The sequence below is a fragment of the Podarcis bocagei genome, assembly GCF_964188305.1.
Source record: "Podarcis bocagei genome assembly, chromosome: 1".
NCBI classification, from domain to species: Eukaryota; Metazoa; Chordata; class Lepidosauria; order Squamata; family Lacertidae; genus Podarcis; species Podarcis bocagei.
In genome coordinates this window covers 101,616,046-101,632,414 of record NC_138125.1, presented here as the reverse complement: position 1 = coordinate 101,632,414, position 16,369 = coordinate 101,616,046, and the positions used below count along the sequence as shown (strand labels likewise).

At 42.1% G+C, this 16,369-nt stretch overlaps 1 protein-coding gene across 1 annotated transcript in view; it reads left to right on the top strand.

Moving 5' to 3' along the window:
• Window positions 1-2,392: 2,392 nt before the first annotated feature.
• LOC308571906 (von Willebrand factor D and EGF domain-containing protein-like) overlaps window positions 2,393-16,369 on the top strand; it is a 199,572-nt gene continuing 185,595 nt past the window's right edge. The window contains exon 1 of the mRNA XM_081167541.1: window positions 2,393-2,616. Within this exon, the coding sequence (XP_081023667.1) occupies window positions 2,517-2,616 (100 nt within the window). The 5' untranslated portion in view covers window positions 2,393-2,516. The remainder of the gene's footprint in view (window positions 2,617-16,369) is intronic.

Below are 16,369 nucleotides of genomic sequence, written 5' to 3'. Positions count from 1 at the left end.
GGCAGCTGTCGGATAAGGGTTTTTGATCCAAAGAGTCCATAATCCCAAACCAAGAGTTGGCAAGCACAAGCAGCACCCAATCACTTAAGCATGCCTCATTGTCTCACTGGGACCAATAGAGTAACAACAGTGTGTACCAGACTGCTTGGTAATTGAACAAATGCTCATTAAAAACAAAACAAAATACAGACTGAGCAAGCCTATGCAGGTTTGCACAGAAGCAAGTCCCGTGGATGTGACATTTATGAGGAAGACTTGTTTCTTATTTCCAGCCTTTTAAACTCGCTAATTCTTTCAACAATGTAAAAATAATACAGTATCAGGAATGCACATCATTTCGTTTCACATAAATTGCAATTGCAATTAATTTTAAGCACTCTCAAATAGTTTTCTCTGCACAGCCGTTGCTTTCAAGCTTGATATTTGAGAGATGGATAGAATACGTCATAAAATACAGTATCTTGTTACCACCTGAGTTTAGTGACAAGAACGCCTATTAATCTGTAGCGTAAACACTTCAGCCTGTCAGGCAGCAGAAGGGAAGCTGTTTCATCTAGCCACATCTGTAGCTGAAGACGATAAGTTGACATCTGCAAGCAGCCTGGTAGACATCTGAAGCTGTTGCTATGCTGCATACAGCAAAATGTATCCTATGCGGGTATTACCTATCTCTAGAATGGCAGGGGGACTGACAGCTGCATTCACCCTCACATGCAGTTGCACGTGCATATACAGAGGGTGTGTGCGCACACACACACCATGGCAGGCAAATATAGAGAAACACAATCCCCCCTCTGCAGCAGAAATTGGTAGGGTCTTGGGGAGATAATAAAAAATGTACTGGGAGTTCAGATAAGACAGCATTATAATAGGGTGTTAGCTAACCCTGCCCTAGAGCATAGGAGCCAACTCTTAGGGGCTGTGGGGGCTTCGGCCCCCACAATAAAATATTTGAGGGGGTCATATCCCCCCAAGTTGATGAACATTTGTCATTTGAACGGTGTGTGCACTGCATCATGTGATTATGTGGGGCGGGGCTTACCTGTGTCCCCACAACATTTTATTGAAGTTGGCACCCTTGCTTTAGAGTGTTTAATGATCCCCATTCTAGAGTATTAGCATCCCTTTAGTTTCTCTATCCCCTCAATCATTTTGCTTGCCCTTCTCTGAACCTTTGTCAACGCCACAATATCATTTTTGGAGGTCAGGCAACCAGAATATTCCAACTGCAGTTGTGGTCATCAGGGCCGGCCCTCCATGAGGCAAGGTGAGGTGACTGCCTCAGGTGACAGGATCCACAGGAGCAGCTGATCTGGATGTAGATCTTTATTCCTCCCTTCTTGTTCTTGTAAATGTTTACTCACTCCTTGGTCCCTTGTGGGGAGGGGGTCACTATTTGGTGGTTTGCCTCCAGTGCCAAAATAACTTGGGCTGGCTGTACGTGCCTTAGATTTGTATAACAGCATTATAATTTCAGCAGTTTTCAGTTCCTTTCCTAATGATCCTTTTTCACAGTTGCCACACATTCGGTCAACATCTTCAATGATTGCACTACAACCCCAACAGTTCATTCCTGGTCAGTCAGTGACAATTCAGACCTCATGAGAATACTGTATACGTGAAACACACACACACACACAGAGAGAGAGAGAGAGAGAGAGAGAGAGAGAGAGAGAGGGAGAGAGAGGGAGAGAGAGAGAGAGAGATGTCACTTGTATTTAAGCAACACATCCTTCTAATTATTCTAAAATGATCTTAGTGAATCATTTTAATAATATCTTCCTAATGCATCAAGATCAGCATTCTGTTTCCATTACAAGACAGCAACTCCAATGTAATATTTCCTTGTAATAATTCATTAGCCAGTTTGTGAAGAGACAGTCATAGGAGAATGGAAAGTGCTCATTTACCTAGTGTGGCCCTATGGCTTTCTTTTGAAATTATTATACAGTAGTTGTAGCAAATCACAAAAGAAGTTACATTCCCTGAGTAGTGACACTAACACTACAAATAAATGGGGGTCATTCCTGAATGAACCTACTCTAAATACTGGGTAGAAGTGAAATAAACAGTTTGGGTCCTTTAAAACACACACACACACACACACACACTATTTTGGCCTGATTAGGAGCACTTGGCTGACGACCCTACTTTTATTGAATTTGCCAGTGGATTTGTTGAAAATGTCAGCATCGTGGAACATGGCAACAACTGCTCCATTTGTGTATGTGTGTGTTTGCTGAAGGGTGTGTAAATTGTAGCAGCTGGACTGCTTGCAGCTGGACTGGGGATTGCATTCTTTGCCGATCAGGGTGTGTGCTTATAACTGGAGAAGGGGGATTCCTATTGGAAAAGTGGAAACTGGCAAAACAGTCAGTCCTACCTAGAACAGAAAGTTAAAGAAAAATGAGCACAAGCACAAAGGAGAGCTGATGCGTCTTCCTGCAATGCTCCAAGACTTCTAAAAAAGTTAATTCTTAACTGCAGACGTATGGCTACAATACCCTTGGGACAACATGCAGCAGCAGCCCTTCTGCCTCCACCTGCAATTCTTAGCTGCTTCAGCTCTTGCTTGGAGTTCCTTCTTGAGCTTTGGTCCTGGGGCAGCTGAACTAGGTAAGGATCCTGAGCTTTTAACACTTGGTCCTTTCTGGGGTGTGGGGAAGGCTGGTGGTAGGCTCAAAGAGGAATGAACTGGGAAGGATGAAGAGTTTGTCTATTGTGTGGGATTTACACTCAAACTCAGAAATTATGCAAAACAACAACAGCACATTTCTAGATCCCAAGTAGGTTGGAAGTAGAGTTAAATTTAATACTGTAGATTCTGAGGAATGCATGTCATCCGCTCACCACTGTAACTTCGTTGTGATGCTTTTTACATAAGCATCAGTCCTGCTCGTTTCAGTGGAATTTTCTTCCAAGAGTTGTTAGGCTTGAAGTATTAGTATATCTTGTTATTTCTCTTTGAAAGCATATAAATGAAACAAAACAGAAATCTTTGAGATATGCTTGTTAGAGGTGGGGTGGGGAGTTAAATACAGGAAAGTACTTAAATTGAGTAAATAAAAACCCCTTTAAAACAGGCCCTGTAAGAAGAAATGTTTTGGCTCTTTTTTAAAAAAATGTAGTTGTCTTAATGGCTCACTTAGCAATATAAAATTTCAAGACAGGAAAGTAATTTTTGTGGTTGTGGTGGTAGCATTCGTAAATGGAATACCTAATTATCCAATAACTGGATGCAGATTTTAAATGCACAGAAAAGATGCTGCTGTTTAGAAGTATTGATATAATGGGCAGACAACAAAACAGAGTAGAATGCATAAGCTAACCATGATACTTTGAGAGCATCTGTTTAACAGGTTGCATACTGCAAGGACAGCCAGAAGGTAGAAAAACACTTCCAATCATAGATAGGGCATGGCATTTAAAAAGGTCACATTGCTGGAGGTCACATGTATGTGCTTGCAGGCAATTCACATGTGCATCATTAGCTGGATGGATCATTGTGCACACATAATTCTTTATCGTTATTCAGCTGCCAGTGCTGTGCATGTATTAACCTGATAGTTAAAGGCCCTTAGCACAGAGCAGGTGTTCAGGGATGGGAGTAGAGAGGACTCTGTGCAGTCTTCCATCTCTGCAAAGCAGCTGATCGGTGAAATCGAAGCATAAAAGGCTATGTGCGCCCACAGTTGGAATGGGGTACGCTAAGCAAATCTCCTTATTGCCGAATATATACTGCAGTATTTCAGAAAATAAGTTGCAAGCGCTGGACCTTCTGTTGATTTCAAAAGTGATCAATGGGCAGCATTTATTTGGCATGTACTGTATAGTGAAAGAGCTATCTAAAGCATCCTTCATTTGAATTTCAAAGGGTCACCCAGGAAGGTTTCCAGGGCTAAAAACAAGGCAAACCACCTTATCTTCTTGATCTTCAAACAGTGTCTCTAATTTCTAAACCTCTTTGAAGGGTTGCCAGAGTATAAGTGACTACTTATCTGATAGAAAAGACTTTGCACCAAGGGGAAATGACTTTTTAATTCCTGGAGGCAACTGATTTCCGTTTCAGGGGTTATAGCCAATGAAAGTAATATTTATAGACACTGGGACAGATGCAAATGATGGGAGAGGTGACCATTATGAAAGAGTTATGAAACTGGTGATTGCCTTCCTTTTTTCATTTCTTGCTGAGTATTCCACTCAAATGAAATTGCTTGGAAGGAGTTTGCATTGTGACAGATTGCGCTGTGACATTACAATGATATTAACAAAACCATATGCTGTTTGCTTTTATATTCTGGCGATAACAAATCTGCTAATTCCACTGTGGATAGGGGGAAAGCAACCAAGTAGCTGTCTGCAGATGCCTCATTAAGGAGAAGAGAAAAATCTTAAGGAGTAGGAAATAACATTTTCTTTGTGATTTTCTCCATCAACATTTACAAGACGAGGACTGAGTAATGATTAATGAAACTCTCATTATTTTCGCACTTTCATGTTTCCTTGTGCAAGAAGAAACATGAAAGGGTTACCAGCAGTAGCTGCTTTCTGTAGTTATTACTTGAATTAAGCACTATGCACAACACAATAATAAAAGGTACTGGTGATTTTTATGTGTAGGTTGGAGATCTGACTCTAGGCAGAACCAAAGTACACTGAACCAAGCATGCAGGTCACTGTGCGCATGCACACATGCACACACACCATAAATGCCTTTGGGCCACTTCTGACTGCTGAGCCACAAGTAAGCAATTAACAGGAGAATGTGGGATCAGTGTCTGTCTTCCCCTCATTCTGAATTTCCCTTCCTTTCCTACCAGCTCTAAGGGAAAAACTACATCTTATGTTAATCACATGGTTTGCCACTAAGTGCAAAATTTCCTCACTCAATAGCCATTTTGGAGGCCCTAGTCAGGATAATGACCCTGGCAAGGAGCAGGTGAGAGATTTAGTCCATTACCCCTCTCACATCTGTTATTTGCAAGGTAGCAAAGCTCCTTGGCTTTAGCCTCCTTCCAAATAGCATGGTCCAGTCTAAATAACAACAGGGACAAAGGATGGGAAAAAACCATTTCCCATGTCAGAATCCTAATACTAATCTTGCCCCCCCCCAATGCTGGCTACAAGTGAAAGAAAAAATATGATTAACATAACATGCAATTTGGGGGTAGGTTGCCTTGTAATTAAGCATAATATTAGTGTTGGTGAATGCTGCCAACAGATTTCTCCTAAATTCAAAGTGAGTTTGGAAATTCCTTCTCAGAAAAGAGTAGAGAAATTTCTGGGTATTTTGTGTGGCATGATTGGGGTGGGCGGTAGTATTCCAGTCCCCTGCAATAAACAGATACACAACAGATATATGACATAAAGATAATGTCTTGACCATTTAATTCAATGGCAGGAGTATATTTGTGTAAAGACAAAAGCCACTATCCCCGCTTTCAGTGTCTCTCTCCCTTCTTGGTGTGCTCAAACTTATCCTTCTTCCATTCTTCAGCTCATGTGAGGGAGATAAAGGATGCAGAGCCCTCAAATATTCTACAGTACATACAGTGAAGCTACTTTACTCAAACCTCTGCCATTGTTTAGAACTGCCATTTTCCTCTCAGTCTCATCCCCCTTCTCCCTGCCAATGCCACGGCAGTTGTTCAACCTGCCTTCATTTTTGCTGCCCTGTCCCAACCTGACTTCATGTAAATCCAGGATTGTGATGTGACACTACAAATCTTCCAATAGGTGTTGCTTGATGACATTCTTACATTTTTATTATAAAGAGGCTAATATACAAATGGAAAGCTGATAGATCCATTACCATATGACCACACTGCTGTTCAGGATACTCTCATTTAAAAGATCTTCAGGCTATATGTTGAGCAAATAACTTGAAGCTAAATACCAGAAACACGCCCATTTCCTTCTTCAAATTTTAAAAACTAAACTGTACAATTAAATCAGTATTTTCTTGTTTTCTGATCTTTCAGTAGTTTCTGTTTTGGTTGAATGTTGTAAAACTATATATATATATATATATTGGATTTAAGTGTGGCTTCTTCTTTTAATAGGAATTCAGTGGCATTCTTTTTCTCATTATTTTTTTTAAAGAAAGATGGGAAACCATATGCTATTGTTAACCTTAATAACAACATATCTTTATATTCTTTCCAAAACTGTATTTTCATATCTTTGTGAGATGATTGGAACTAGGAAGATGTCCCGAAAGACAGATGCACCTTTTGGATTCCTCAGTGGAAGTTGTAATTTTAAGAAGCAGTACTGGTTTAAAATGTATTGTTGCATTGTTTGTTGAACCTTGCCAACTGATTCAGGCTGCATACCACTACTGATAATGGAACAGCTTTCATAATAGGATTATATACCCTTGGTGGGTTTCTGAAATATAGGCCTGAAGCAAGGTTTCTCTTAGTTGAAGAGAGGGGAATCAGAGGATGTCGGACTCTACTCACAGCAGGGCTGAGGAACCTCAGGCCAGAGGCTGGACGTTGCTCTGCAGGATTCCCTATCTGGCCAGTGTTAATCTCCCCAAGCCACACCTCTCACCATGCCCTTCGTTTGCCTGGCTGGAAGGTGTTCTTGAACACAATGTATTTACTTGCCTGGGTGGTGGTAATGGTGTGTTTTTTGTGTGAATGAATAAAACATCTGAATTTTCCATGGCTGAATTGTATGAAGAGTCACATGCGTTGCTGTACCCACTTTTGCTTCTGTTGCCACCCATCACTATTATCTGGCCCTGAGAGGGTTGCCCAGCAGGGAATGTGGCCTCCGGCTGAAAAAGGTTCCCCACTCAAGCATGGGCAACTTTTATAGGCAGCGGTGGTGAGAGCTGGTCTTTTGCAAACACTACTCCAAAGCTTTGTTGCATGCACAGAGCTACTACTTTGGTTTCTGCCCACAATGCTCCTTGACAGAATTGTCAATGGGCCACCAGCAGCCTCTTGTCTACTCAATATTGATGAATTCGTTACATGATTAAAAAGCATATACAGTGGTGCCTCGCAAGACGAAATTAATTCGTTCCGCAAGTTTTTTCTTCTTGCGAGTTTTTCGTCTTGCGATGCACGGTTTCCTATAGGAATGCATTGAAAATCAATTAATGCGTTCCTATGGAAACCGCCTTCAGACCAGGCCCCGACCTCTTCTGAAGGCTGGGGGGGGGGGACAAGGGCTTTTCTTCCCACCCCCAGCATTTAAAAAAACCCCGGGACAGCGGAGGACTTCTCCGCTGTCCGGGGCAATCTTAAAATGCTGGCGGGCGGCATTTTAAAATCGCCCAGGACAGCGGAGGACTTCTCCGCTGTCCGGGGCGATGTAAAAGCCCCTGGGAAGGCAGGAAGGAGGGACAAAGACTGCTTCACAGGAGAGGCGCTGTGCAGAGAGGGAGAAGGCGCAGCGCCCTTCAGCGAAGCTGGAGAAGGAACAGAAGGAGACCCTTCTGTTCCTCCTCCGGCTTCGCTTGATATGCGCGTTGCTCAAGGGGCGCTGCGCCTTCTCTCTCTCCTTCACAGGAGAGGCGCTGTGCAGAGAGGGAGAGGGCGCAGCGCCCCTTCAGCGAAGCTGAAGGAACAGAAGGAGACCCTTCTGTTCCTCCTCGGGCTTCGCTGGACAGGCGCGTCGCTGCGAAGCGGGAGGAGGAACAGGAGGAGACCCTTCTGTTCCTCCTCCGGCTTCGCATGACAGGCGCGTTGCTCAAGGGGCGCTGTGCCTTCTCTCTCTCTGCGCAGTGCCTCTGCTTCACAGGAGAGGCGCTGCACAGAGAGGGAGAAGGCGCAGCGCCCTTCAGCGAAGCTGGAGAAGGAACAGGAGGAGACCCTTCTGTTCCTCCTTCGGCTTCCAGGACAGGCACGTCGCTGCGATGCGGGAGGAGGAACAGAAGGAGTCCAGGACCTCTTCTGAAGGCGGGCGGGGGGCGAAAGTCTTTTCTCCCCCCGCCTGCCTTCAAAAGCCGTCCGTGATAGCGGGAAGCGCTTCCCTGCTATCCCGGACTGCTTTTAAAATGCTGGCGGTGGGGAGCAAAGCCTTTCGGCCCCCGCCGGCCTTCCTGGACCTCTTCTGAAGGCCGGAGGGGGGGGAAAGGCTTTGCTCCCCACCACCAGCATTTAAAAGAGGTCCCCGGAGATTTCCCTATGGGCTTTCTTCTTGCGAAGCAAGCCCATAGGGAAATTCGTCTTGCGAAGCGCCTCCAAAACAGAAAACCCTTTCGTCTTGCGGGTTTTCCGTCTTGCGAGGCATTCGTCTTGCGAGGTACCACTGTAATTCTAAGCAACGAACAAATGCACATTCTATTCTGAAAGGAGTTACACATACTGAGCTCTCATGTATGATTTAGTTGGAATTCCTGCATCACAGGGGATTGGACTAGATGACCCTCGGGGTAGCTTCCAACTTTATAGTTCTATGATTCTATTTGATTTTGTTTAAGATAAACCTATTTCTGACGCATAGCTCTTTGACTAGTCCAACTTCCATTACTTTGATTGCTCTGTGACATCTTCTGAGAATCATGGGGGGAATAGTCCTAAAATGGGAGAAACCGAATGGATTGCCTAATATAATATCAACAGAATTGTAGGAAAGTGTATGACTTTTCTTGCTGTTTTTATGTTTATTCATTGATTGGCAGGTAAGTATATTCTACTCCCTTGTTAGGTACAGAGGGCAGCTTCTCTGGATTGGACAGCAAATTATCTGTAGGCTTCACTGATATGATGCATCTTACATGGTGGCAGGTGCATTTATATCATGATAGCCTCTTGACAGCTTCATTTGTTGGCAATCCCAATGTATGATCCCTTAGGTAATGTTAACATCTCATCAGTTCAGTGACTCTCAAAATCCTACTGTTCTTCTCATGATGTAGGAAACACTCACAACTTTGTTAGGACATTTTTAAAAGTCCTACAAAATTTGGAATACATAGTGTCACTGCTTATAGATCAAAGTGCAATGCTTATTCTGAAATGGTGGCATCTTCCCAGTTTTGTGCGCTGTACCATATTTGCAGTGATCTGTCAAAACACTATTTTAATTGGCTGTTTCCCAAAGACAATGGGTGAAAGGAAGAGGGGGCAGAAAGAGTACAGTTGGTACTTGCCTGAATGGTAGATTTAGGGGGCGTTCACTGGGCTATCAGGTTGAGCTTGAGGTTCAGCCTTGATGACAAAATGGTAGGAAAAAAACTCTTCAGGGACATGAGATAAAAAAGAGATGAGATAAAAAGCTACCATTTCAGATTTAAACTTAGTTTTGATCATTCAACAAGGGTACAGGCTATTGAGAAAATTGGATGACATAGGTAAAAAAGTTGGATCATTTGTTATGGAATGATCCAGTACTAAGGAGGAAGAACGTGCTTTAAGCCTCCAACTTGTAGTGTGTTGTGAATGTAGTTGGGGTGCCCAAGTGGCAGCCCAATAGACAGACATCAAAGGGGCATTGGCAGAGAGCTGCTGAAGTAGCTGCCGGATTAATAGAACGACCTGTAATAGAAAGTGATGGGGAAGCTTCAAACCTCCATATACAATCACAATAGAAGCTATAAGCCACCTAGATAAGCTGGAGGAGCTAAGCTTTTTGCCCAACGAAGTGGGATGAAAGGAAACAAATAAGAAGTCAGTTAATCTACACTCTTTAGTCCTGGCTAAGTACATCTCGAGTGCACACTTCACATCTAATGTGTGCCAGGCCTTTTTCAATGAGAAGAGTTGGGACAAGACGTGAAGAGAATTGACTCTTGCTGAACATGGAATCTCAACAGAACTTTGGGCAGAAAGGAGAGGTCAGTTCTCAAAACCACCATGTTCTTATGGAAAATACAGATATGCTTTGCTACAGATAGAGCCCCCAACTCTGGCACTCTATGAGCAGATGTAACAGCAATTAGAAAGAGAATTTTAAAGGATGAGAGTTTAAGTGACATTTTGCCCAAGGGTTCAAAGAGAGACTTCTGCAGAGTTGAGAAAATAGTTCCTAGGAAGGAAAACAGTGAGCTACCAAGTGGACACTCTAGGACTGCACCATGAGGAAAGCACTTCAGCACTTGAGAGTGAAAGAATAGATGATAGAGTTGCTGCCTGGTGGTTCAGTGTGTTGGGTCAAAGTCCTTTGCTGGGGCTTTTCTGTAGAAAGGCAAGTATGTCAGGAACTGTCAGCTTGCACACTGACATAGCTCTGCCTGAGGTGAGGACCACTTCAGAAGTTTTCCAGCTGGCCTGGTATAGACATTGTGTGGAAGGAATGCAGAATGGTTGTAATTATTGGTTGAGAGAGGTGCAGTCTCTTCAGACAACTCCATTCAAAATCCTCGCAGTCAGACAAAGCCAACATGGATCTGAGTGAATGAGAGGGCCTTGGGAGAGCATGTCCTGGCAAAGCGGCAGTTGCTGGGTGTGTGTGATGTTGCCAGGATAAAAGCTCCCACATCCATGCCCGGCCAGAAGGAGCAATCAGCACCACCTGGGCCTTCTGTTCCCATATCTTATGCAGCACTTCCTGGAGAACAGATGTGGGTGGACATGTGTAATGGAGACCAGGAAGTCAAGGGCAGATGAGGGCACCCCAAAAATTCTGCCTGAGAGATTATGCCTATCTATATCCCACATATATATTTGTGTGTGTGTGTGTGTGTGTATTCTGAGAGCACACGATCGGACTGGATATGTGAATATTGTGTCTTCAGACATCAGCTGCTTATATAAACAAACCTCTCATATACTGATTTAAATAGTTTTATTGTGGGCTGGGAGGGGATTCTCTGCAAGCTTAAATTATGCCTATCCATATCCCATCACAATATCCATTGTCTATTAGCATATCTTGCTCTTGTTTACTTATTACTCTCATTTGCATGAGCATGTGGGCACTTCAGTTCATTAACACTTCAAACAATAGCACAGTATTAATCTTCTTTGTTTCAAAGCACCTCTACTCTCCCTGCCTGAGGGCTGAACTTGCACAGAGAATGTTCAACATCTCCTTAAATAACCACAATGTCAGTTTCCCAGTGGGGAGGGTGGGACAAAGAAGAAACTCCTCCAAACTTTCGAATATATATGAGAAAGAATATGGCTGTAGAGTGGTGGCGGTGGTGTTTTTAACAAACCCTAAATGTTAATTTTTTTAAAAAAAACACCAACACATTTTGTGCCCCAGGGAGGTCAGTGGAGACTTCTTGTTTATTTCAGTGGCATCTGGCGATTGTTCTCAGTTCAAAGTTAAGCCTAGAATTGTGGGGAGACTTCCATTGCCACCCTCAAGCCTTGTCTTTGACTTACATATCTGCAACTGTCTATTTGTGTTGGGGGGGGGACAATCAGGAGGATATAACACATGGACATGAATCACACTTCTTTTAACAGTTCTCCAAATGGCTTGGGACTTTTAAGGAGTACGGGTTGTGTGCCCCCACTCCCCAGTGTTTTCTGTGATGGAACTAGGGCAGAAGGTCAAAAATTGTATCCTTGAAACAAATTTTGAATCCTTAAAGCCCAGTTCCAGGCATTCTGCCAGTAGAATGCCAGCTCATGCAGCCAAGCCTTTAGGTACTTTCGAAGTAGCTAATCTTAGAGAGAAAGGGGACATTTCTCTTCTCTAACTATAATTCAGCCCCAAAGCCAAACCTATTGATATTCTGGATCACATTAGTCATGACAAATCACCACTGTAAAAACATTGTTTCATTGCCCCTGAGGTACTGAGAGATAATTTAACTATGTATTTTCATGACTTAATTCATAATATTTGTAATAGGGTTGAGAAAGGATGAGCCTCTGTTTCCCCTTTCTTTTTCTGGATGTCTCCTTGCGTCCGTAATGGAGCTAGTCACTCCAGCTGAGGGCTGTGTGAAGACTGTGATGTTAAGCACAACAGAAGTAATGCATGCTTGGGCCACCTTACTGATTTCAACGAAAGGGGCAGCTGTACATTCACAAATTAATGTTGACGAAGGGCTGTCCCTGATACTGAAATGAATGTCAAAGCACATGCATGTATCAGATCCCCATTGCCACAAAGAAAGAGCTGTACTTCAGTAGTAGAACATATGCAATGCCTACAAAAGTTGCCGGGTTCAGTACACCACAACTTCCAAGTCAGACAGAGAGACACCACTCTCTGAAAACCTGCTGAACCACAGCCAGTCAATGTAGACCATCTAAGCTGAAAGGACCATTGGTCTGTCTTCCTATGTTGCTGAGTCTCTGGATCAGCATGAATGGGTACAGCCTGCACAACTTATATATTGTTATTATTATATATTTCATTTATCAGTTGCTTTTTACAGTAAAAAAATATATGTGACTTGACAACACAACCAGAGAAAAATTTAAAACTCTGACAATACAAAATCCATAAAATGTTCAGACGACAGCACATTATTAAGGACTAAGTCCTACCAGCTTTATCACACTACAATAATCTTACTTTGTTATTATTAGCTTAAAATCCCACCATTTGCCCAAGGTGCTGAAGGCAGCAGATGCAATTCTCCCCATTTTATGCTCCCAACAACCCTGTGAGTTAGGGTAGGCTGAGAGACTATGACTGGCCCAAGATCGCCCAGTGAGATTTGTGGCTGAGTCGCTCTCCTAGTACTTATGTGCATGCACACGAAAGCTTATACCCAGAACAAACTTAGTGGGTCTCTAAGGTGCTACTGGACTATTTTTTTATTTCGACTGTGTCAGACCAACACGGCTACCTACCTGAACCTAACCACTACAGTACACCACAATGGCTCTACCAAGACATACCAAGCCAAATGCCATTTCAGAGCATTGTGTGATAGCCAATCAAGCTCAATGGATTTCCTATTTTGGCCACTTGCCTGGAACTACACAAAGAGGTGGGTTGTTAGTCCCTGGACAAGGTACAGCTTCCCCTCCCCAATGCTTGGAGGTGATAAACTTGGTGGATCACAAGCTCTGCAGGTGTAGTACATATATATATATGCAGGGGAAGAGCTTGCCCTGTGTTCTTCAAGTGTATCAATATGCATGTTTAGTTACTTTTTTTTCCACATTGTCTAATTCATTTTTTACCAACTTGTATAAAAATGTTGTTTTTAATAAACCCAGCAGGAAGAAATCAGGAATACACTTGGGGTAAATATAATATATCATTCCATAATTTATACTGTATTCAAGTGCTCAGTGTTTTCTCAGGAAACGTTTAAGCCTTCCCTAGTTGCCCCAGCTAGAAAATGAAAATTCACAGATTGAAATTTATTCAACAGCAGATGTTCTAATAATTATTGTTGAATCAAAAAGTGCTAAATAGTTCCCCATTTCCTTGGGCAAAAATCTCAAATCATTATACCAATTTAACAGCATGATGTAATGAGTCTGAGATGCAACACCCCAAAGCACCTAATTTCAATGCTTTTCCATTCATCTCCTATAATACTGTTTTCAGTAATAAATAATTCTTTCCTGTCCGTAGAATTTGATTCTGAAAGGCGCAGGGCCACCTGCCTTGCTTATGGTGGAGAAACTGAAATCTGTAGTTGGAATTAAATACAATACAATAATGTCACCTAGAAATGAAACCTATTCACACCACATGTTGTGTGTGATGGAGCACTTGGAAAGGGGAAAGGGATGTGGCCAATTTGGTGGCAGTCTCCATCAACAGCAGTAGAGTCATAGTGCGTAACCTTGGATTTTAAATCATGTTGAGAATTTAAAATGAAAATCATAAAGGCACTAATGGCACCAAAACCACGAGCTGCATAGGAAGCTGCCTTATACCAACCAATAGCTCAGTATTGTCTACACTGACTGACAAGGATTCTCCAGGAGTTCAGACAGCGATCTCTCCATCCCCACCTGGAGATGACAAGGGATCTTCTCCCTGCAAATCAGATACTCCACACTGAGCTGTAGTCTGTCTCCAAACATCAACCTCTAAAGAGAAGGTCTCTTTCTGTCCATAGATAGGACTCTGTTCCTGTGGAGGCTCTCACCCCACTAACTGGATGGAAGATAGAGAAGTGATTTTCACATATCTCCTTTCCTGTATAATCCTATGTACAAACCTCCCCTCCCGCCACCTGGCATCATGGAGGGCTGTTTGATTCCTCAACATCAGTTTTTTGGGGGTATGGGGGATGCTCAATCTGCTGGATTCCTCTGTCATCTAGGACTTAATCTACTGCTGAGAATTCCTCTTCCACCAATGGTGTAGGTGCCATTGGAATGGTTGGGTGAAAGACAGGGAGGCCAACAGTAGGGGAACTGGAGCTAATGATTGGCAAAGACACCTAATTCTAGTTTTGTCCCTATCCTCCTTGCTGAGTTTTACAATGGCAACACTGAAACTAAGAAAGAGGAAGCCAACAGCTGGTGTCACTCCCTGAGCTGGTTTGTAAGTAAGAAGGCAGGAGTTGGTTGGGCAATTCCTTGTTCGACCTAATGGTCGAACCTCCACTAACCGCTTGTCCATTCATAGCAGCAGACTGAAAATAGGTAAAGTTCTCTATTAATTCTCTTGTTCTCTCATCTCACTCACTTCAATTTTCCTCAGAATGCTCCATTATCTAGACCAAGTGTCCTAAATTACCTATACTCCTATAAATCTGGCAACTTGTGCTAGTTTCTGGGCCAGCTATACTAGACTGACAACAACTTGTCTTCTGGTGGGAATGGAATCAGTGGTTGCTAAGGGAATAAGTCTCCCTAACACCAGACTAAATTCTTCGGTCATCCCTTGTACTTTATTCCTCAAACATGAAAAATAGGTTCAGGTGTATGCGCTGAACAAGTGTGGTAACCATTGCTTGATGGTACAGTCATAGTCTGTATCTTTTTAAGTTGTAATTTCTTTTGATGGTGAACACAGAGACAGACCTATTTTTATTCTTTCTCCATTATTAAAATATATTTGAAGTGTTTGGTTGAAGTCTCCTTTTTGACTTGACTGAATTATCAAATTACCCTATTACTATCTGATTTATTTTAATAAAATGGATATGTGAAATTAATTTGCCATGTATTATAGGAAGCAAAGGCCCTGGCTTAAGGTCCATTACATAAAAATTCAATTTAATTCAAAAACTTCCCTGAATTATTAAAACATCCACTTTCTGTCCAATGACAACTAAGATATTTTGGCTTTTAAAAAATGTTGTGGAGCTACCTTTAATCACCACAATATCCCCATTAGCAGACAAATACCTACTTCTGCCAGTTTTCTAGACCCATTTGATGTTGAGACATGTGGCATCCATTTCACCAATTGAGGAAAACAATAAATTTCTGGTAGAAGGTTAAAAATGTAAATCAGACTTCTGCAAACTGACTTACTCCCCAATGTCAGTGATTCAGTATCCTCATCATTACCCTAAAATATATTAATCTTAAACAATATATGTAGCTCCACTGAATCCAATGATATAGTATTTCTGTAGTATGTCACCCTATGGAAGCTGACTGTCTTCTTAGGCATTAAGAGCACTCATCTGCAAATAAGTCCCACTAATAAGATTGCTGCATAATAACACATAGTATTACACTGTAATTCTGCTAAAACAACAAATAAACCACATTGTTACTTTCAGCCAAAAACTTTTACCTCACCCTGAATATTTAGAATGCTGGTCAAAGGGGAAGCAAATCTCTATTTTTCTTCTGTTTTCAAGAATTACCATTTATTTGTGAGAAAATCTAAAAGCGTAAAGAGTAATAATTTGAATGATTGCAAATGAACATATTTTTTAGCCAGTTGTTCATGCTGTGCAGTCATTTTCACTGCACAGACTAATATTGCCAGTCTTGTGTAATTTAGACCCACTCTCTCTCTCTCTCACACACACACACCAGAGACAAATCTATAATATGGCTCATATATCAAGATTAATAAAAATGACAAGAATAAGTTATTTGTCAACTAATGTCAATTCCTTGGCTTTTTGTTATAGCTTCTGTTGAACAAAATATATTGCACTTGAACTCTGCATTCATTCGTGACAATGAAAGCTACCACAGAGTTGTTTTAATTATGTGCTGTTGTTTTTAAAGGAAGCCTAACATTTATTTATTTATTTGAGGAAAACATACCCTCAATTTCAAGCTTTCTCTATAATTTATATAACTCTGAAGTGATCCATCATTTGTTCACTGGACTACATTTCTCTTAAGAAACATAATACATAAATAAATAACACTACCACTCTGACACTGCAAAACAGGGCGAGCGAGGGGGGAAAGTTATATCCAAGACTGACACAAGCCTGTCTGGTTAAGATCACTGAAGGTGGGAGGGGAAGCTATGGCTCAATGGTAGAGCATCTGCTTTGCATGCAGAAGATCCCAGGTGCAGTCCCCAGGTAGGGCTGCACAGCCATTGCTAGTCAATG